Source organism: Sinohyriopsis cumingii, chromosome 17 (genome assembly GCF_028554795.1).
Source record: "Sinohyriopsis cumingii isolate HCF-2022 chromosome 17, ASM2855479v2, whole genome shotgun sequence".
Classification (NCBI taxonomy): domain Eukaryota; kingdom Metazoa; phylum Mollusca; class Bivalvia; order Unionida; family Unionidae; genus Sinohyriopsis; species Sinohyriopsis cumingii.
In genome coordinates, this window is record NC_142977.1 from 62,850,371 (window position 1) to 62,873,835 (window position 23,465).

The 23,465-nt window shown below is 35.1% G+C and overlaps 1 protein-coding gene across 1 annotated transcript in view; it reads right to left on the bottom strand.

The window, feature by feature from the left end:
* LOC149779090 (laminin subunit gamma-1-like) overlaps positions 1-23,465 on the bottom strand; it is a 130,363-nt gene that overhangs the window by 17,958 nt on the left and 88,940 nt on the right. Inside the window, exons 16-25 of the mRNA XM_089939643.1 lie at positions 20,456-20,608; positions 18,761-18,898; positions 15,221-15,412; positions 14,630-14,939; positions 13,403-13,540; positions 9,305-9,482; positions 4,924-5,046; positions 3,804-3,918; positions 3,254-3,453; positions 419-577 (exon numbers count right to left, since the gene is read on the bottom strand). Coding sequence (XP_089795769.1) covers positions 419-577; positions 3,254-3,453; positions 3,804-3,918; positions 4,924-5,046; positions 9,305-9,482; positions 13,403-13,540; positions 14,630-14,939; positions 15,221-15,412; positions 18,761-18,898; positions 20,456-20,608 — 1,706 coding nt within the window. The remainder of the gene's footprint in view (positions 1-418; positions 578-3,253; positions 3,454-3,803; positions 3,919-4,923; positions 5,047-9,304; positions 9,483-13,402; positions 13,541-14,629; positions 14,940-15,220; positions 15,413-18,760; positions 18,899-20,455; positions 20,609-23,465) is intronic.

Sequence of the window (23,465 nt, forward strand, 5' to 3'; positions counted from 1 at the left end):
TCATTTCAATGTATTAAAGAAGCATGAATATTTAACTAATAATGTACTTGAGTCATTCATTTTTATTAGATATGACTACACAATGTAATATTTTATCAAAGCTTCTTTGTGTCTTCAAACCTGTGCCATGTGCTAACTGGCTATATTCATTTTATAAGTTTTATTATTTGATAAGTCCACTCCACCTCACCCTAATTCAAAACTGGAATGAGTCTTTGCCATCTGCTAATCTTTGTTGAAAATCATTTCACATATGGCCACAATCTCCCAATTTGTACAAAAAAGTTTTATCAGTTTAAAATATGTTTCTAGCTGTAAAGAGGAGCTAATGGATGGAAAGGTGTCAGCACAGGCAGAGGCAGCAATATCTGATCACATCGTATGAAGATGCAGACACAAAAAAGGGCAGGCAACTCACATCCATGGCCAGCTTCTCATCAGCATCCGTCTTAAGACTGTAGTTGTCAATTTGCTCCTTGGTATCCTGCACTTGATCCTCAAGTGTGTCTGTCTCATCTTTCAATTCCACAGCACGCTGCTTGGTCTTTGTTGCATCCTGGCGAATAGTGCTTGCCTCCTAAAAATAATTAACACTATATTAAAATAAAGTTCCAAAACTTTCTTCAAAATGCTAAATACAAAATGAAATGAAAAGACCAAGGGGAAGCAGTTGGTAATGCTGCTTCTACTCTAATCAGTCAACAAATGACAGTAATCCTGTACACTTCACAAGTATGGTCAACTGTCTGCTCTTTTGTACCATTGTGATTTCATTGTTTCCCCCCCAAGACCAATTTAAAACTAGTGAAACTCTGTACAACACAAAGATTAGGCTCCACTGAGCACCAAACTGCAATTTCCACATCATGCAATATCTAATAATGTCAGCTAATAAAGAAAACATTGCTTGAGTAACCTTTTTGCTATTCAAAGTGTGTGTGTGTGTGTTTGTGCATACATCAGTGTGTGCGTGCAAAACATTTTTTGGTAACAAAGTTAAAAGCCTGATGCACATTACTTAAAAAAGTTATTACATATTTAATATTTATTGTTTGACAACTATTGGTACATACATACACATGCATAACAAAACTAGTAACTGAAGTAACCTCAAAAAATAATTTGCTAACCAGTCTGACCTTTACATACACATTCACAGACTAAGAAAGATCTTTCAAAAATTAACATTCATTGGTACTTAATCTGCAAATAAGGTACTGCAAAATGGATACCACATTTTCAAAAACATAAGGTGTTCAGTAATCAGTAGTAATACTGAGTGTAAAAATAGAGATTATTTTTGGATGCACTAATATTACACTTTTACAGTGCTGATAAAATGTTTAAATCAGAGTTCAGACATTTTCAAATGAATTTATTATTTTTTCTCCCATGATAACTTTAATGTTTACACCATAATGTCTTCTGCTGGAATTCTCCACTTTCTCAGAGGAAACAGAGTCCTCCCATTACCATCCTCACTTTACGAGGCATACCGCATATACCTTTTTCATTATCTTTTCCAACGACAACCAAAACTAGTTCAAATATTAGCAATTTCTGTTTTTAAAGAAAAACAGGATAATAATTAATTTTAATTATTTAATAAATAATCTGATTATTATCTAGTATCTTTTTTTAATAAAATTTTTTGTTGAGCTAGACCTCTTCCAAATTCAAATCCCTGATGCATTAAAAAAAAAAAAACCAGTAATTTAATTTGAATGCAAATATTAAGGTTATCATGCTATCACCCAGCATAAACTAGGGTCCTGATGTCACATGAAACAAAATCAACTGCACTGGCTGTAAGAGGGTATATAAACCTTACACCAACAAGACTCGGTGACTGATCCTTTTAATTCCTCACACTGAAAAGTTCCTAACATAATGTGATTGGGGAGTGTATTTGAAGGAGAAAAAGGAAAACCTACATTCACTGAAACATTTGTTTATAAATATGATTTTGCAGAACAAAAGCAAGTAGAATATGTTTGATTATAATCACTCCACCCTACAACTTAAATGGTTCTGTTCCAGTTGTTGGTCAACAACAGTACAGCAATGCACGTGACTTTAGCATTGCAATAACAAGCCAGCATTTCTGACGACAAAATAAAAGGGATTATGATGGGGTGGGTGGCAATGACCAAAAATGCTCCTGATAATTCAGGTGAAAAACTTCTTTCAATGGGTATGGAGGATAGTTGTTTGAGAAAGCATTGGTGGTCCCTTAAATTGTAAGGTAAATTATTTGATTTATAAATTTGGGCAAGAAACAGTTGACCAGAGAACGTGTTGTCCAGTCCTTTAAAAAATGCCCCAACTGTCGATTAAAAATTATTTTTGCTGTTTCTATCTGCTAAAAGAATATATTACTCATTCAGCTCTCAAACTGGAAAAGTGAAAACAGATTGCAATTCTGGTCAGAGATTCACAGAGAGTCATTTGAAACTTTACTTCAGATAAGACAACAGACTACTTCATTCAAGGTAAAAGTCAAGATACCTGTTATATGTCAAGAGAAAGGACACTAGGCTCCACAATGTCCACAATGTCAAAGCAAAGAAATAGTAGGAGAAATGAATAGACATAGGTAAAGATGCCTGTTATCCTAATCAAGAAAATGCAATATATTTTAGAGTGTCTTATGAAAAAAAGTGAACAAGCAGGAGATGTGGTTGGAGTTCTTCAGAAACAAAAGAACCCATACCCATTAAGAAATGCAAAAATTCAAGACAACTAGAAGGAACAGCAGAACAGGTATAACTCATGCCAGTGAAGAATTTTTTTTTTTAAAGTGATGAAAATTGGACTTTTGTGAGGTGTTATGAAATTTTCATTTCAACTCAAAAAAGAAAATATACATTGGAAAATGTAAGTGTCTCTTTGTCTTGATTTTTTATATATATGGATAAATCATATTAAATCATGGGGATAAAAGACTTGTGTTTCACTTATTTTGGCCATCTGTAATGATTTATGTTTGGGAGGATAAATTTTTATTATATGGATGAGGGTAATTCTATCCTGTAACTGATAAACTAAGCAACAGCAGGAGTTACGTATCACTGATAATAAATTCCAACATCAAACACTCGAATGATCAGTATCAAAAATCACAATTTTCTGGCATGAACCCTTCTGCAGCCTGTAGCCTCAAAAACCCCACTAAATAACCAACACCTCAAAAGAAAGTTCTGAGCACTCCGAATTCTGGAAACTTAAATTCTTAGAGTAAATCTGTACTAACGTTTGAGGCATCTTGAGCTGTCTTTTGAGCCTGCTGAGCAATGCTAAGGGCATTGTTAGCATCACTCTCGGCCCCGCTAAGTGCCATCTTGGCCTCTAGGGTCAGTTTCTCAGCCTCTTCAATCTTGCCCTCTATCTCTCCAGCCTTTCCTAGAGCATCATCTGCTTTGCCCTTACTCTCCTTCACCAACTGGTTAAACCCTTTATAGAGAAGAGGAAGAAATATTACATTTATAAATAACATTCTATTCTCAAATAAAGCAATGTTACAAAAGTTCATATGAAATATTTGTGTGTGTGTGTGTGTGTGTGTATGTATGTATGTATGTATATAAAAAAATGAGAAATGACCATTAATACATAAAATATGTATATGCATAAAATACTATTCCAAAAATTACAGTTTTGCTAACATATTTATGACCATTCACATTGTGGCATCAACTGTTATCTGTTATACTAATGTTTCACTACAAGCATGGGCTGGACAAGTGTCAACTCTCAAGAATACATTTACAGTTTTGAGATTGTGCAATTTTTCAAGTTAGTACCTTGTAAGGTATGTAAGGTCTCATTGGCCTCCCGCAGAGTCTTGTCTCCCATTCTGACAGCCTTTAATGCCTGGGCCCTGGCAGCATCTACCTCAGCTAGCAGTTCATCTGCCCGCTAAAATGAATCAAGGTACTGAGAGTACTGACAAAAGTCTGCAGACATTTCTACACTACTGATACAAATCTACAGAGGATGTATTTCCTAACAGAAGGATCTAGAAGAAACAAGATCCAGTAAATAGCATAAAGACACACACTTTTCACATTCATCAACCCTGGTACATTCCAAGATAAACTGCCAGGCGCAGGAAAAATTATAGAAGTGTTCGGTTCATTTAACTGGCCCTAATACAAAGTTCTTAAATTCTAATTCTACTTGTGACTGCTTGATGGTGCTGTGATGAGATCAGAGAACAAACTAGTTAATCAAAAGTGTTCCTTTGTTGTTAATTTCTTCAAGTAATATTGTCATTTTTATCTATCTCACAGAAACAGACACAGAGTTCTGATTAACTCAGTTTCAAGGGATATTCACATAAATATAATCAAGTTGAGAATGATGACATTGGATTAGTCAGTTATATGTAAGATCAAAAATTTCAGCCAACTAGATTGAAGGATTGTAAAACTGATCATTATGCTAAATTCTCTTGGTGAAATTTAGGTGAATGTAGGACCAGAGTTCATCAAACCTAGGTATCTTAGGATCATCAAAAATACAAGATAAGAATTCCATACTTCCAATGTCCACAGCAAAATTTGAATCAAATAACAGAAAGAAATTATGACAGTTAAATATACTTTGATTCGTAAAACTAAATTTAACATGTCTCTTGGCGATGCCTACCTGATCCCTGATATAAAATGACAGAGACAGACAGACACCTGATATTTTATTTTGACAGATTAAATAAGTCTCTCAGTCATGCCTCACTAACCTGCACTGTCAGGCAAGAAGGTGAATAGTTAGAAACAAACCAAATGTATGCTTAAATTGAATATAAACCAAAAAGACATTCAGACAGACAATACAATTCCTGTTTCAGATTCAAGAATTGTGTTAGCAATTCCTTCTGACACACAGACAAAAACAAATAAAAACTGACCAACTGATTTATACCTGCTGCTGATTATAACCTGACTCTAATAGTTTCTCAGCATTGCCTTCCTCATTCTTTATATCAGATAACAGCTTCTGGTTCTCCTCTATTAAACGTTTTGCCTCGGCCTTGATATCAGCTGCCTGAAAAATTGTCACAAAATTAAAAATAACTCATACAACCAATGCAATGATGTTTAAATTGTTTTCATTTATTGTTTCTGCTGGGGAAAAATATAATTAAAACGAGGGCCAGAGCCTGCAAGTTGAGCCCATGTTCAAAGAAAGTCATAAAATGTGACCTTGATCCCAAGATCAAAAGATTGAGCATTCATGCTGCAGAATGAATGGTCACAGCTTCAAAATAATTGAGCCAAATTATGAAGAAAACCCATCAAGGGGTTCAGGAAAAAGAAGTAAAGGATAAAAAAAACTTTAAGCAAAACTGGACTGCAAATTTTCCATGACTAACCTTGACCCCAAGCTCAATGGATTGAGAGCCTGCATTGAAGAATGAACTATCTTAGCTTCATGATGATTTATCCTTAAGTGCAAAGAAAATCCATCAATGGATTTAGCAGATATAAGGCCACCAAAAAAAGACCAAGTAATCAAATTTTTAAAAATAAATCTTTCAAAAAACTGACAATGATGACTGAAAATAATTTCCAGGAATTCAAGATCATTTCCTCCTTTTCACTGTGGAGTGTGGAAACCATCTTTTACATTTTTCATCAATAACAAGATTTTGAAACTAGCTGCTGTGGTGGAGATACTGGGTGTCAGCTTTACACCATTTTCATTTAGGACCAACAAGGCATAATAGGAGGTCTTCTGATGAAAACCACATGTTTTAGGACTTTCTGTTTTGGAGACACAATGATAACAACATTTGCTTGATGGATGCCATGGTGGCCACATTCAATATCCATTTGGCAACAGTTCTACTTATTACCAACTAGACATCATAAGAAGTCTTTTAGTGAAAACATAATGTTGATCTGACCAACCACCTAAAAGTAGTGATATGAAGAACTGCAAGATGTCCATTGTGGCAGTCATATTAAAATCAGATCAGCATCAGTTTTATTTATGACCAATCATAAGAAGTCTTTTAGCGAAAACTCCATGCTGGTATGACCATGGATTCAGGAGAAGTGGAGCAAGATTTTAAAGATGGCCATTGTAAGAGTCATACTGAATGTCTGAATGCCACTTACAGGACCTGCTAGATATGATAGGAAACTGTTTAGTAAAAACCCCATATTGATACAACCTTCAATTCACTTTCATTCTGGGCTAACTATACAACATTAAAAGTCTTCTAGTGAAAACCCCATGGAAATAGGACATTCCATTAAGGAGGAGTTGCAATAAAAAGATTTTTAACATGGAAAGATCAGTCCCATCTTTATTTAGTATTAACTAGACAAGATAAGAAGTCTCTTTGTGAAAACAGCCATGTTGATATGACCATCTTTTCAGGATAAGTAGTAATAACAAGATTTTAAAGATGGCCCCTGTGGCAGCCATGTTGGCTATCAGATTGACACTATTTTCAATGAGGACAAACCATACATTACAAGATGTCTTCTAATGAAATACCCCATGCTAACATAATTTTTCCTTCAGGAGTACAGATAACAAGATTTTCATGTTGGCTGCTGTGGTGGCTATACTAGACACCAGACTGAGATCATTTTCATTTAGTCTCACAAGACATGATAAGAAGTCTTCCAGTCGAAACATTGTATTGATATGAGCATCAATTCAGGAGAAGTCGCAGTATAATTTTCAAAACAGCCAATGTAGCAACCACACTGGATGTCCAAGCAGCATAATTTTTTATTCAGGACCAACTAGACCAAGGGAGGAATGTGTGTTTTAAGTTTCATGGCAATCTTCCTAGTAGTTTATGAAGGAGTAGTGATAATAAACTTGTGCTAACAAATCAAAGGGCATCAGACCATCCCATAAGCTCTTCTGGTCTATGACCAGTAGAGCTAAATAATTAACGGAACCCTGACCAAAAAATTCTATGGCCATGACCTTTACCCCAAGAACAAAGAGGAAAGTGTACACTACATCGACTGAATTAACATCATAATAATTCATCCCGAATATGAAAAGATCCATCAAATGGTTAAGAAATGATAATCAAATGAAAACACTTCAACCAAAATCTTAATGCAGCTTTTCTGTGACTGGAACTTTGACCCTAAGGTCATAGAAGCAAGTGTGCATGTCACAGAATGAATGAGGACTAGAGGTCAATTATCAGCCCTTGAAAATTTTTAGGCAGTGCCATCACTACCAGTCCAGCAGTTGATATACATACAGACATAAATTCCAAAGTATGTTTAAGTATTTATCACAGAATCAAAATTTGGTTTCATGACAAGTTGAGAGTAAAACTAAGGAAAAGAAATGCAAGGAATTCAGGACAAAAGAACAAGTTGGCTAACAGGTTTGAATGTTAAAATGCATCTCTTAGCACGTGTTACACGATGTCATCAATGAAATCTAAATTATAAATTCTTCAGAAACAGGTCACATGTAAAGTTATTTTACAATACTCTGTACTAGTCAAGTTTTTGCTAGATATGTCATCCTTTCAAAAAGTACTTTTTACAACTTATTTTTCTGTTATTTAATAATACCCAGGCATACAGCAACATATACTCCACATAAATAAATGTTACACTCTCAATTCAATCTAGGACTGTTTTTTTGTTTACTGATCAAAGGTAACTACAGAGGTAACCCACTTGACGGCCTGATAGTCGTGGTGCCGTATAGATAATAAAGATAACTCATTATGAGCTCACACTGTCTTAGATTCATCTAGATTTATGCCAAATATGAGAATCTTTTAAATGGGTTTAGAAACTAGCAGCAAATCAAAAACCAAAAACCCTGATGCAAATTTTCTATTTGCACGACTCATATTTTGTGTGGGGAATAGTCATTTATTATTTATATCTGAAATGCTTTATTAAACATTAATAAATATTGCATTGCCTCTTTATTTATAAATCTATACATTTATTACTCACACTCAGTTCTCATCTTCAAGACCAAAATTCAAAATTCCTGCTAAAAGATGTGACCCATGATTTATCTCCCTTATCTATTTAATCATGACCACGTTCACATTAGATCAAATAAGCAAAAGCAGTTTTCATCTTATTTTAAGTAATAAATTGACAGATCTGGAAATTAAGAAAGACTGCACTGTATGATTTAAAAAATATTTTGAATGGACTTGAAAAATATGATGGAATTATTTCCCTAATCTCCTACAAGTGGTTTTGTTCATTGTTGCTGACAAGAATTTTGTCAAGAAAAGAAGAAATTCAAAATGTTAACAAATTTGTACAAGTTTGGAAAATTACATTACTTGTATGAAAATCTAAGTTATCTACATAGGTTTAGACACATGCTAGCCAAAATTTCTTTTGTCTATACCAAGTGGTTTTTGTACTACCTTTGCTAACAGGTTTCTCAAGTCAGATGATCAAGGTACTATCAAGACACCTTCACTTAATGCAATCAGGGCATAGGAATGTACATATTCCTAAAAATCTATGATTTAAAATGGGTGGGGATTATGTTGGTTTTCAATGAAACCATGTATAGTAAAGCTGGTATCGTATCTGCTTGCTGAGTCCAATAGCAAACAACAGACCCTGATCGATATTGCATAATGAGCTGGCAGATCAAAGTCTATGTTGTTTGTTCTACTAATTACTAATAATAAACTGTAGATCATCCAGCATGTTATGAGACAGCAGATCAACATCTGTGCTGATTGACTTGTACGCAAGTACAAAGAAGAGAAAATTTACTAATTGAGTAGTTCCGCTATGGTAATTTAGAAGAGTGTTGGACTCGTATATTTATAGTTGTGGATGTGATATCTATCCAAGCCAGTTCAGGCTGGTTGCTTGATGTGTCCTTCGGAAAAGCACCTTAGCTCCCATTTCCTTTGCATAATATAACCAATGATGTCCTCAAAGTTCCATCAGAAGACCAACCAAATATAAGGGATCAAGAAAAACAAATTGAACAAAATTAATAACTTTGTTACATTATAACCTCCCAAGATCTAACATTTAGATCAGCATTTAGAATTTAGTTTTAGGACTGGTCGGCCTGATGTCAGGATAATGTGACTGGGTGGGACAGCATGCTACATGTCTGCAGCATGATGCCCCAGTGCTAAACATCACTATAAACTGTCACACTACAGATACAGTAGCGATATGACTGAACATTTTTTAAAGCTATGTTAAAATTCCAAATCACACACACACACACATCCAATACAAGAAAAATATACAAACCCCTCAAACACTTCCCCAACACTATATAAAGTACTAGGTTTCCTTTCACAGCCTACCTCTTTTTTAATCTGAGCTGCTTCTGCCATTAGTCGATTAACATCCACCCCTGGAATCTGGATGGATGTGGCCTCAGTGTATAGGTCCAGTGCCTCTTGATATGCCAAGATTGAAGCATTTCTAGCCTTCTCTGCTAAGAACTGAACAGTCTCGTACAAACTCTGGGCATTTGCAGCCCTGAAAGCATACAAAATATTGAAGTGAATTTAAGATCCTGAAATAACTTAATTAGTGTCATGAATTTAATTTAATACAGTGAAACCTCAACAAACAAACCCATCTGGTACCCCATCTGACCTGCAGACTGGTCCTAATCTGTAACCCCACCTCCTCTGCAGACTGGATCCAACTTGTCTGTAACCCCATGTCCCATGTAGACTGGTTCAAATAAGACATTTTCCCTTCTGAATACTGACAACCTCAAGTACTGATGATGGCTTGGAGATCTGACATGACACCAATCAAGATGAGACAGATGAACCTAACTCCACAGATATTGTTATTCAGGGTTGTCTTTTATTACTAGAAGTTATAAATAAAATTCGTAATATTTTTTTCATCTTCCTTTCTTGATATGTCAGCCACAGAAATTCATATCAACATTTAAAACAAAATTTAAGGAAGTAATATGGTGATTTCCTTATAAATGCATTTTATACTTTGTTTCAAGTATTACCATCAGATGAATACTAAAGGGAGATAACTGTATTTTTATTTATATATGACTTGTTTCCATTGACATATAAAACTGACACAAGAGGTGAGTGAACCTATATTTTGTTACTAATATTAGTAATACCCTTAAGTTTGTTACTATTAGTAGTAATACAAACTATACCTGGTAAAAGTGAATGAACACTATGCCAAAATCAAAGCAGGAATTTTAATCCCTTTAATTAAATAAAATTGCCCAATATTTGGATTCCAACAGTGTCTAGTTGAGGAAAGTTTTGGGATATGTAGTGTATGCAAGTTACTGACTTATCTACAAAAGACCAACTGTTCTCACAATAGCTGAATTTGTTTATTTTTTTAAAGTCAAAGAATTCCCAATCCTTCTAGTGGCACAGTATATTCCCATTTACATGGCAGGAAGCAGCTAATGAATATATCTGTCCCCTGATGTGGCCCAAGTCCACTGCAACTCAACTCCAGAACTGATGATGGTCACTAAGTATAGATAAGCATGATGGGTGCAAGAAAGCAAGTGTAAGAGTACAACTGCAGCTGGCTCAAATCAATAACCCACTGATCAAGAGTACAGTGCAAACAAATAAAACACTGACACTGAGAATATTATCAACCAATAGCCCACTGACCGAGAGCAGACCAGACAACCTGAACAAGATCATCTCAGCTAGGCTGTCCATTTTTTCCAGTATGTTATACCACTTTTCAGTTGTATAACAAAATTTCATGTACTGATAATGTCAAGACAAAAACATTTATTTGAAAAGTTCACAAGTGTGATTTGAGACTGATGCAGTAATGGTAAACATTATGTTCAACTAAAAAGTTTGTAAGGTACACTTAGATCTGAACTACCTCCAGTACAGTCTCAAAAATTGTAGTCCAAACCTTATTTAGCTCAATGGCTTCTTGCTATCTTTCAGCTTGATGTAATCCTTGGCCTTTTCTTAAAAAGAATTTCATGTGGCAACGGCAATCATCTCTCCCGCCATGAGACACGCTCAAAATCAACACACAATGTCCAATAACTTTAACTGTTATTCTTACTGCTCCCCCCACCCCCACCCCCCGTGAATCTTTTTCTTCTGGACTATTACAGCTTTTCAAGAGGCTTTCTGTCCCTTGTGTCTTTAAATTGTATAACTAGCTGAACACCCTTACTGGAAAATTTTATAAGCAACAACTTCATGCAGACATTTTGCATGCAATAGTATCTGCAATTTAAAGTATATGAGGCACTCCTTTAAAGTTAGTCTTGTTCCCTGACCAACTCCACTGAATCTTATCTGAAACCTGGATACAAATCAAATATGGACAAGCCAGTATCTGAATTTTACCACAGCAATCATTTCTGTAATTTCTGCTTTTATTCTCTTTGTCTATATTTTAAGGGCAATTTCCAGAAAACTTAGTCAAATCAAAAGGGCTGGCAGGTCTGCTAGAGTACTAAGTGTGAACCAATAACCTACTGACCCAGAGTACATTGCGAGTCAATAACCCACTGACATAGAGTACAGTGTGAACCATTTACCCACTATCCTTGAGAACAGTGATCCAATAACCCACTGACAAAGAGTATAGTGTAAACCAATAACCCACTGACCCTGAGTACAGCGTGAACCAATGACCAACCGACAGAGTACAGTGTTAACCAATTCCCAATTAATCCTGTGTACAGTGTGAACCAACAATGCACTGACCCTGAGTATAGTGTGACCAATAACCCACTGACTCTAAACACTGTGAACCAATAACCCATTGGCTGAGTATCATGTGAACCAATAACCCATGACCCAGAGCAGAGTTTACCAATAACCCAGTGACCCAGAGTAGTGTGAACCAAAATCCCACCCAGAGTACAGTGTGAACCAACAATGCACTGACCCTGAGTACAGTGTGACCAATAACCCACTGACTCTGAACACTGTGAACCATTAACCCATTGGCTGAGTACCATGTGAACCAATAACCCATGATCCAGAGTACAGTGTGAACCAATAACCCAGTGACCCAGAGTAGTGTGAACCAAAATCCCACCCAGAGTACAATGTGAACCAATAACCCACTGACCCAGAATACACTGTGAACCAATAACTACTGACCCAAAGTACCATATGAACCAATAACCCACTGACCCTGAATACAGTGTGAACCAATAACACACTGACCCAGAGTACTGTGTGAACATATAACCCAATGACCCACAGTGCAGTGAGAATGAATAACTCACTGACCCTGAGTACAGTGTGAACCCATAACCTACAGACACATAGTACAGTGTTTACCATTAGCCCATTCTGCATAAACAGGTGAACCAATAACTCTGTGACCCTGAGTACAGGGTGAACCAAAAACCCACTGACTCTGAGTACAGTGTGAACTAATGACCAACTGACAGAGTACAATGTTAACAAATTTCCCCCTTACTCATGAGTACAGTGTGAACCAATAACCCAACAGCACTGGATAGTGTGAACCAATAACCCACTGACCCAGAGTATAGTGTGAATCAAAAACCCACTGACCCTGAGTACAGTATGAACCAATAACCCACTGACCTAGAATACACTGTGAACCAATAATTACTGACCCAGAGTACCATATGAACCAACATGGGTTTTCACAGTTGCAATGGAGTTACTGTAAAATTACCTCCCTTAGCTAAAATGTGCATGTCCACACAAACCTTAAGAAGTTATAATTGTTTTCTCATCATTCAACCTCCATTAACTGCTATGATTGAAGCTGTACAAAATAAACATATTTTCATTATTCTTCAAGCGAGATAATTGGCAAGAACTTTTTACGCAGCGATACACTTTCGCACAATCAATAAATACAAACAAGAGCATAAGGTAGTAATGAAAAGATAATGAAGTTCTGAAATGGGCAGAGAATATTTATTTGAAAGCTGGGAGCAGCTCAAGTTAGTGAAACAAAATAAAAGAATTACAAATAATTGATCAAATATTGATAGAATTTCTTTTTAAGATAGTGAGATATCAATCCTGCTTGCATAATGTGAGTGGTCTGTCACATTTTCTTGATCTACATCTGCCATCTTAATTGATTGAACTATCTGGAAGTGAATTGCACCGATATGCCCTCTGGTGTTTTCAAGGGGAGATACTAACTGTGAAACCCCCTATAATCCACTGACCCTGAATACAGTGAACCAATAACACACTGACCCAGAGTACTGTGTGAAACAATAACCCACTGAACCAGAGTGCAGTGAGAATAAATAACTCACTGTCCCTGAGTAGAGTGTGAACCCATAACCTACAGACATAGTACAGTGTTTACCATTAGCCCATTCTGCATATACACATTTAGCTTGTAATGTTTCATAAATTTATTTTTGTCTTAACAACAAAAATTAAGAAACAAATAGAAACAGGCCTTACTTTTGCCTGAGGACCTGTATCTCCTGCAGGACACTTCCAGGCATGCTAAGTGTTTCTCTTGCCAACTGTAGTGCTTCACGAGATGTATTCAGGGCCTTCCCTGCCACTGCATGGATTCGCTTGGCCTCCTCAACTTGCCTGTATAAAATTTAAACAGTGAATTGATTCATCTTGTACATTTACTCATTCAGCAAATTACTGCTTGGCATGCAACAACACCAAGCTCAAACGATATCTGCAAATTTGTATGCAACATGCAAAGTCTTAAATTAAGTGTCTCTTGCACATTTGTGGATGAAATGAGCATTTTACACTAAACAATGTTCACCTTCAAACCATGTAACAATGCATCCAAACATATCTGACAACACCAAACTTTTTCACAGCTAAATCTTGATGACGATTTCATTGCCAGAAAAAAAAAGGCATTAACATCTGGTAAAGTATGTGAGACAAACATACTCCTATTTACAACATTAGTAAAACAGACTATTATATGATATGATACTCTGGGTTCTGAAGCAGATATGTTTAAATACAATGCTGAACATTTTTTCATGCAAATGGATGTTTATAAAAAAAAAACTACCAGTACATATGCCAGTCTTATGAAAACATCCAAAACTGGATTTAATGCAACTGTCTATGTCAAATAAATGGTCATTTTGAGCTATTACCAATCTGCATAAATTGTTTTCAAAGTCCATATAAAGTGTACTTCTATGAAATATTACAGTTTTCCAACCTACATTTTCAAGCACAATGTTTTAACTAAAGCTCAGTCAAATAGGATGATGTACTTCAGATCAGAATTTGGACAGAATCAATGAATTTTCAAACTGTATGTACCTTTGGTTCATATCCAATTTCCTATCTTTCACAAACACATATAGTTAAGTCCAACTGGAAAAACCAAGATCTATGATCACATAATGTGCTGGTAGATCTGGGTCAATGCAATCTGTTAGGAGTAATAAGTAGAACAAACAATATAAACCCTGATCTGATGGCACACTACACTATGGCAAACCAGGGTACGTGTTCTCTTAAGTTGGACTTAACTTGTATGCAAGAATACACAGCATATACACTAAAGATTAGGTCTCTTTTTTTAGGTTTTCAAACTTATGTTTACTCCTCATGCTCCAAATATTTTGAGAAAGCAGGGCCTTGACTTCTAATGAATGCAAGAACCTGTCACATTCACTGGAAAAAAATCAGCCAAACCTTCTAGAAAGCTCCTTGGCTTGGTTGGCAATGTCTGTCATTTGCTTTGATTGTTGCCCAAAGCTATCCAGTGCCTGCTTTGCTCTCTGTAGTGCAGTCAGACCTTCTGTATCAATGTAATTTTTGGCTGCTTTAAGTGCCTGTTCTGCACGCTCTATCGCCTCCTCTGCAGTCATAATGTCATTCAAGCTGCTTTCTGATGTTTCCTTGGCCATGACAATGTTACGGGTAATTACGGCACATCGCTGTAACACATCCTCAATGCTTTTTTTCAACATCTGTAGCTGTTGTCCCAGGCTGCCATCACCAGCTGAAATTTAGATGTGATGTACATAACAGTCTATCAACAAAATTAAAACATCTGCTCTAACAAAATTATGTTCAGGATGGATAAATCTTCACACTTCTTGAGCAATCTATCATGGAGTTGTGATTCCTTTTCAAGCAAAAATGTGATGAGTACAAATACATTTTGATGAAACTTATATTTCACAGAAAGAATTTTTTAAAATTTAAATGAACATAACATTACAGATGTTCCTAAACTTACAAGGGAAGGAAACACTACACTCTTTCAAGACAAAAACTTACTAGATGCACCCCTAGCCTCATCCAACAAAATGTTGACGGAATCATTAACAGCATTCATCTGATTAAGGAAGGCTGTATCATTGAAAACAGTTGGGTCGTTGCCAATATTAATAATGAGGTTGTTGAGTTCCCTCAATTTCCCACGATGGATGCTTACTCGCTCTTGCACAAGGCTGTAGCAGGGAGGACAATCTGAAATTAAGGACAGGAATATTAAAAACTACTACATCAATCATAAATGTTTTACCCAAACAAGACTTCTAAACTTGAATTTAATGTTAATACACATATTAATCTACATGCTGTGTGATACAAGTTACTTCAATGCATGATGATTTAATTTAGTATGTGGAAGAAACTAGAAAAATGTGTACTTTTAACCAATATAAATATAGAAAAAGGATTTTGATTTGTGTTTAGAAAAGACATATGTAGTATTGACTATATAAATATAAAAAAGCAGTTTGATTTGTGTTTCGAAAAGACATATGCCCACTGATACATATATATATATATATATACATATATATATATATATATATATATATTCCTTGCAAAGTAACATCAAGAATGTAGAAAAATTAAACAACTACTATACTGACAAGAAACCACAAATACCAATATAATTTGTCTACAACATTAAGTGGTTTTTGCTTAATCATGCAAACAGAATTTTGTTACAGAAGTCTTAGCCCAAAAAGTTAAAAAAATATGTAAATAAAATAAAACAGAAAATGGGCTCTAATTACCTTACATTTTGTAACTCCGTTCATTTATTTGTGATCATAATAATGAATCTTATATTTCCTGGTGCTAAATTTTTATAATATTTGGCTATCCCACTAAAACAGACATGAGACAGACCTGCCAACCCTGGCGAGTCTGCCTCAGTAAGGCAGTTGATTTTTTCCTGTAAGATTTACCAATTTTCATTAAGGTGTAACAAAATATCAATAACTACTACTGTAAACCTGGAAAACATAATTAAAGTTTGACGCAGAGATGATATTCATTATGTTAACTGAAAAGTTTGTACAGTACGCGTAGACTTTATTTACCACTAGTACAGTTGTACAAACTTTAGTTCTGAACCCTATGCAACTTGTTGCTATCTCTCAACTTGACATAGTTCTTGGAAATTCTTTTTCCATTTCACATGACGATGGCAATAATATCTCCCGCCACAAGACATGCTCAAATTGGCACATGATGTCCAATAAACGTCACTGTGTCCTTTCCAGCTTTTATTCACAAGAATCTGAATATTCCTTTTTATTCTTCTGTGTTAATTTTTAACAGTTTTTTTCCCCTTTCTTCTTAAACATGCATTACTTTCTGGATGCCATTTAATATTTTTTTTTTACAATCAACAGTATGATCATGCAGATGCTTTGCATGAACAAATAGGTGCAGTTTAAAGCGTCTGGGGTGCTGCTGTAAAATTAGTCTGGTTCCCTGACTTATTTCACTAATCCTAAGATGAAACCTGGATCCATATCAAACACGGATGAACCGATTATCCATATTTTTCTGCAACTATCATTTTTCCACAGTTTACGCTTGTATGCCATAAGTCCATATTTTAAGGTAATTTTCGTAAGACTTACGAAAAGAATCTGAATATTCCTTTTATTCTTCTGTGTTAATTTTTAAGTTTTTCCCCTTTTGTCTTAAACATGCATTACTTTCTGGATGCCATTTAATATTTTTTTTCTTTACAATCAACAGTATGATCATGCAGATGCTTTGCATGAACAAATAGGTGCAGTTTAAAGCGTCTGGGGTGCTGCTGTAAAATTAGTCTGGTTCCCTGACTTATTTCACTAATCCTAATATGAAACCTGGATCCACATCAAACATGGGTGAACGGATTATCCATATTATTCTGCAACAAACATTTTTCTGTAGTTTACGTTTGTATGCCGTAAGTCCATATTTTAAGAGTAATTTTTGTAAGACTTACGGCAAATTCGTATGAGTTGGCAGGTCTGCATGAGATAAACAACAGCAAAACAATATACCCCATCTGCTATCAGAATGAGGACTGAAGTCATTCACTGAATCTACACTAGTTAAAAACGACTACATGAATGTTTAATTTTGTATGGACGTTACCTTCCAGTCTGTACTAAAGTCATTCATTGAATCTACACTAGTTAAAAACGACTACATGAATGTTTAATTTTGTATGGACATTACCTTCCAGTCTGTACTAAAGTCATTCACTGAATCTACACTAGTTAAAAACGACTACATGAATGTTCAATTTTGTATGGACATTACCTTCCAGTCTGTACTAAAGTCATTCATTGAATCTGCACTAGCTACAAAACCTTAACAACTGTTAATCTGAATGGACACTACTTTCCAATCTGTTCAAAAGTCATTCACTGAATCATACTAATTATTAACAACTGCATTAATTTGGATGAGATTACTTTCCAGTCTGCATCTGCTCAATCTAAACTTGTTATAAACTACATAAATTTTGTATCAACATTGCTTTACAGCTTGTACTTGCTCAAGGCTAACCTTTCTCGAAAACCAATGTTACAGATGTATTTTTCTGGTTTCAATAATATATACAAAATAGTGCTAATTAAGAATTAAGATTTTGATGCAAATTAATCCATTAAGCAAACTCCCAAAATTATCATGTACTTATTACCAGTGTTGCACATGGAATCACAATGACTGAGAACAGTGTCCCCTTCTCTTAAAAATCTGTTTTCTGAATTACCCTTCTTTCCAACTTAACATACCATTAATTAAATGACAAACTATATCTTTGATAAATTAAGTCACTTCTGCCACCCTCAAAATAAATTAAATCATGTTTGCCGCAGTGGTGACTTTAACCTAGAAAATCCCTTACACTAACATTAAACACCTAACAGTGCAACTTAACTATGACAAACTATGAATATTTTCAGTGCCAGACACATTATTTTAAAACAGATATAAGCTTTCATTTTAGTTTTATCACATTTCGTGACTTATCACCAACAGAGACATGGGAGAACATCCAATAAGGAAGAACTGTAGGCATATTTTTCAATTTTTAAATGATGAAAAAAGCATTATACAGCTTTTGATATTCTCGTATAATTTCAGAGATGTGAACATTAAATTAGCAAAATCCCTGAAAATTTGGCCACATGGCCCCACTGGTGTTCAGGAAGTAATGCCACAGTGGAGGCCCTGGGATATGGCTGGGTGGCAAGGATGTACTAATGGCAAAAAGTGATGTTTTTTAAATAGCAATTTCAGACCCTTAACAGAAATGCTTCTTCTAAGCATCCTTTAATATTTGCACCTTCATCTTATAATGATATTAATCACAAATAACCCTCTAATTCAGGCCTCACTCCACCACACACTCTCACCTTAATTTACACTGATCTACTCAACCCCAAAAATCACGCAAATCTACAAATCAATCAAAAGTACTCTTTAGTGAATATTTGCAACTACAGCAATTTTAGCAAATAACAAGTACAAACTATATATTGCTAGTTACCTAAAATGCATCAAACCTACCTATACAGCCTGCAGTAATGTTGTACTTGTTTTCTTGACACCTGTCACAGCGTTGTCCTTCCACTCCCTCCCGACATGGACAAAAGCCATACTCATCACACTGCATGTCCAGCGATCCCTCAGGGTCACAATTACATGCTGGAGAAAAATCAAAGTATTGAGAATGCTAATGATGTATTGCAAATTTCATGTAATATTTTACATTAACAAGGACTGAAGGGATAAACATGAATTGTGAGACATTAGTAATAAAGATTTTATATGATAATAAGCATATAAAAATGTCTTTTCTTTTCTTTACCTCCTAGCATAGTTTATTTGAAAAAAAAATTAAAATACTTTCAAGACATAATGTAAGCAGCTTCTACTGAAATGTTTAAGTACTGCACTCACCAGTCAAGCTCTATCAAGGGAGGTAACCGTTCTGAGACTAATAAATTTATCTGAGTGAGAATGAGTTATGTCCCTTCAATAAACTAAACTTAAAGAATAAAACGTCAATAAAGCAAAGTACATAAAAAGGCCTATTATTAAAATCACAAACTATTCTAGGCAAGTAACAGTAAACACATGCCAAATGTTTCTGGAATGACTGAAATCGCTTTAAACTAAAACAGGATAGATAATATTCAGTTATAATCAAACATTATAACCAGCCAGTAATGATAAGCAGAAGCGTGTTTTGATCATGTCACTTTACATACATTAAGCCTTGTCATGTGAAATAACCTCAATGTTGATATAACCATCCTACTGGGAGTAGAGATAACAAGACAATTACCATGGTGGCCATAGTGAGGGTTGGCTGTTGCAAAGGACCAAGCCAACACCATAAGAACTCTTCTGATGAAAACCCCCATGTCAAAACAACTTTCCCTTTAAGGGTACAAGATTTTCAAGATGCTCACATATTGGACATCAAATGAGTACCATTTTAATTTACCATCAGTGAAGCATAATTATTAGTCTTTTTATTGCTACTCCTCCTAAACCAATTAGAGGATTGCCATGAAACTTTACTTTCTTGCACATACACTATGGCAACTACGTCAACCATCTTGAAAAGCTTGTTATCATGGACATCTTGAAAATACTGCTAGGGGTATCTAAAGGGGGCAGACGATACAGGCAATTGCCAGGGATGCCAAGCCAGGTTGTAGGTATCTGTCTGCTACTTCACAGGCTTTGAGGCATTTTTTTTCCCCAGTACTGAGGGGTACTGTTTTCTCCAGTACAAATTTTTGAAAGCTACTTCTCCTGAATGGATCAACATGGGTTTTTATCAGAAGACTTCTTATGATATCTAGTTGGTCCAAAATGAAATGGTGCCAATCTGAGGTCCACTGTGCTTATCATGGCAGCCATCTTAAAATAGAATAACTTCATGAAGATAAATAAATCCTTCCAAAAAATGCAAACATGAAGTACAACAAGATAAAATATAGATGAAGCTGTTAAATTTCTTTAATAGGTATATCAAATAAAAGATGGAGGCAAAAATTTTAAACATATCAAATACTGAGTCTAATTGTTTTCATCACCAAAACAGCAATTTAAAAAAGAATCAAAGATTTTCTCAGGTGGTACATCATCTTCAAATTCCTTCATTAATTTACATCTGAATATACCGCATAAATCCTATATTTAGTTCTTAATTGCTGAAATATGAATTTTCTCAACTAAGTTTTATATTACCTTGACAACCTGTCTGGGAGAATCCGTAGAAGAATCTCTGACACTGGTCACATTTAAGCCCCATTACCCCAGGTTTGCAGATGCACTGACCAGTCTGTTCATTACATGTGGTGTTCAGGGACCCAGTGGGGTCACACAGACATGCTTCACAACCTAAAAGAATAAGAGTGCTCAAGATTGCAAAATTCGAATTTTGTATAATGCTTGTCCTTGCACAATATAAGGACATGTTTATACCTGTTGAACAAGATGGATCCAAGTGCAAACAGTGTACACCCAGATCTGTTGTTGCATAATGCACTGGCTGATCAGACCCTATGTTGTTTGTTTTATTGATTACTCTCTTATGAACTGCAGAGACCCAAATCTGCTAGTGCATTATGCAACATCAGATCTGAGTCTATGCTGTTTGCAGCTGGACTTGCCTTATAAGGAAGTATATATCAATTAACTACTGTATCTTATACATTTCAATGAACTGCAGCCCAATCTAAAGGCAAGGTAGGTAGAAATGTTCAACAAATTGCATTTTACAGGTATGATTTGGTGGTTAAACAAGAGTGTCTAAACAAGTGTGTATTCCAGACAATTATGGCCATAAAACATACACTTTTCTGATCATTATAACACTAAATATTGTTGACAAATTTTTATAAAATTTTCTCAGAAATGTATTCGATCACCACAGTTAATCTTTTCATGGAGACAAAAATACGATTTTAACTATACAGCAATTCTAATTAGTAGACAGCGTTCTCCTCAAACCAGAGGTCAATTCTAAGCAATACATTTCTGCAGATGACAGGACAACTGTAATACTTATCATGTACATAACACCATGACTAACTATTGTAATCTAAGGAAATATAACATACGTACATATTTTTCTTCCATTTCATTCAACATATGAATAAAGATCTTAAAGTGAACACAATGAAAAAATTAACGTACTCTATGGAAATATAACACAAGTAAATATTTTTCTTCATTTCATTCAACTATGTAATTAAAGATGTTAATGTTAATCCCCAAAATCTGAAGGACTGAACCAATCATATTTATTCAGAAGTCTATCAATAGTGTGCCATGGCACTGGCCTTAATTTTAGTCACATAATATGCCAACCCAACAATGACAGCCATCTAAGCTGGTGGCAAATCAACAGTGTTTTTGTACCTACTTGACAATCATTGTTACTAATCAGATTTGAGCCTGTTCACTACAAATATCCACTGTCACCTTTTTCGATTATCTTGTCTTTCAATCTGATTGATATGGGGATATGAAGGCCCAAGCTTTTATTTACAATGATCATGAAGGCCTATGAATTGGTGAAGTGAAGGGTAAATTTATCCAATGAGGCCTGAGATTTTACAGCAAGAAATAATGCAGTAAATTCTAAATAAGGTCAATAAACATTGATGTATTTGCATTTACTGCATGATTACTTGAACATTTATTACCATTACCACCTAAACTAGCACCAAAAACTGCCACAACCAGTGTTCATTCCAGAAAAAACGGCAACCACAGGCTTCTACGAAGACAATCATGGAGCCATTTAAAAAAATTACAGTTGGTCTTAATATCGCCAACTGTTTCATGATTATTAAAAAAAATTCAAATAAATTATATTATTATCCTCCCCATTAACAACCAATCCATACTTGGATAATAATTCCTCATGCTTAAGTCACTATCACCATACAGAAGTTAATTTTTGACACAAGTTTTACTTTTTTTACTCCCTGTATGCTGCTTATAAAACACATGGAGAAATTTTTTGCCGAAATTGTTTTCTATTTTTTGGTCTTCTATTGGCAATGTGCTCTATGATCTCTATCTAATGAAAGTGGGCAAAACATTTCTGTCAACGGATGAAATTGATTACTTTTATGATTCTTTGGCAAGATGTGTACTCTAGTCAGTAAACCAGCTTGGGGTGCACTAAATTCAGTCAAGTCTATAATCAGATATAGCTATCTTTTACCTTCATATTCCTGAAAAGTCTTTGTCTTTTGTTTTTACAGGCACCATAACAACAATTTTCTTGTGCCAAGAATTAAAAATAAGTGTCAGTGGCACAGCCTAATGTAAACACTAACAACATACCCACATGTTGCAACTATAAAAAAACATGCACGCAATCCAAACACCCCCCAGATATATTTAATCAGTGCTTCCCAGAAATGCTATTTGGTCAGTGGTCCCTAGAATTGTTATTTGGTCAGTACTCGTTCCTGTAAATGACTAAGTATACAGCCTTTGGAGAAATACTCACAAAACACTCACAGGTATATCACACTGAAGCGGCCAAACCGGCCACAAAGGTGCTATATAGTTTTGTTCCCCTTAAGCACTGGTCTAACCAGTTTCCAATGTCATCAATCATTAGACTGTTGTATTGTAAATGTACAATAAAATCTCACTTTTATACACAAGCCAATGAATGCACAAATGAACACACAATGACATGGGCATGTAAACTTAAACATATGATTTCAAAGCATTTATTTGAAAGAAAATGATAGAGCAAAAGAAGGTCCAATATTTTCATTCTCCCTAAAAACAAGAACAATTATAATGAACACTTCAGAAATATTGTTTAGTTTCTATTCAGAAAAAGGCTTAATTTTTTTAACCTATTAAGCAAGTCACTTATAAGAAAGAAAGAAAGAAATTCTTCTCACCTGAGTGAAGGATTCCTCAGAACATGCACATGCCATATTGCAACAAATCCGATGAATGCTGTCATTCAGTATGCACATAATGTCACACTATGCAAGTCAAGGAGTCTTTGTTGCTGCTAGTGCTTTTCTATTTCATGAACAATTTAGTCAGATGTGTGTGAAGTTTTTTAATCTGATATTTGTAAACAAAACAGTGCACTATACAACACAAGTCAACAAATTCTCCAAGGTAATTAAAACCTGAACTCAAATTTGATATGCATATGGAAGATTGCAAGACTTTTTCAGCTTTTCTGAGTATTCATGGTGTGAAAGAAATC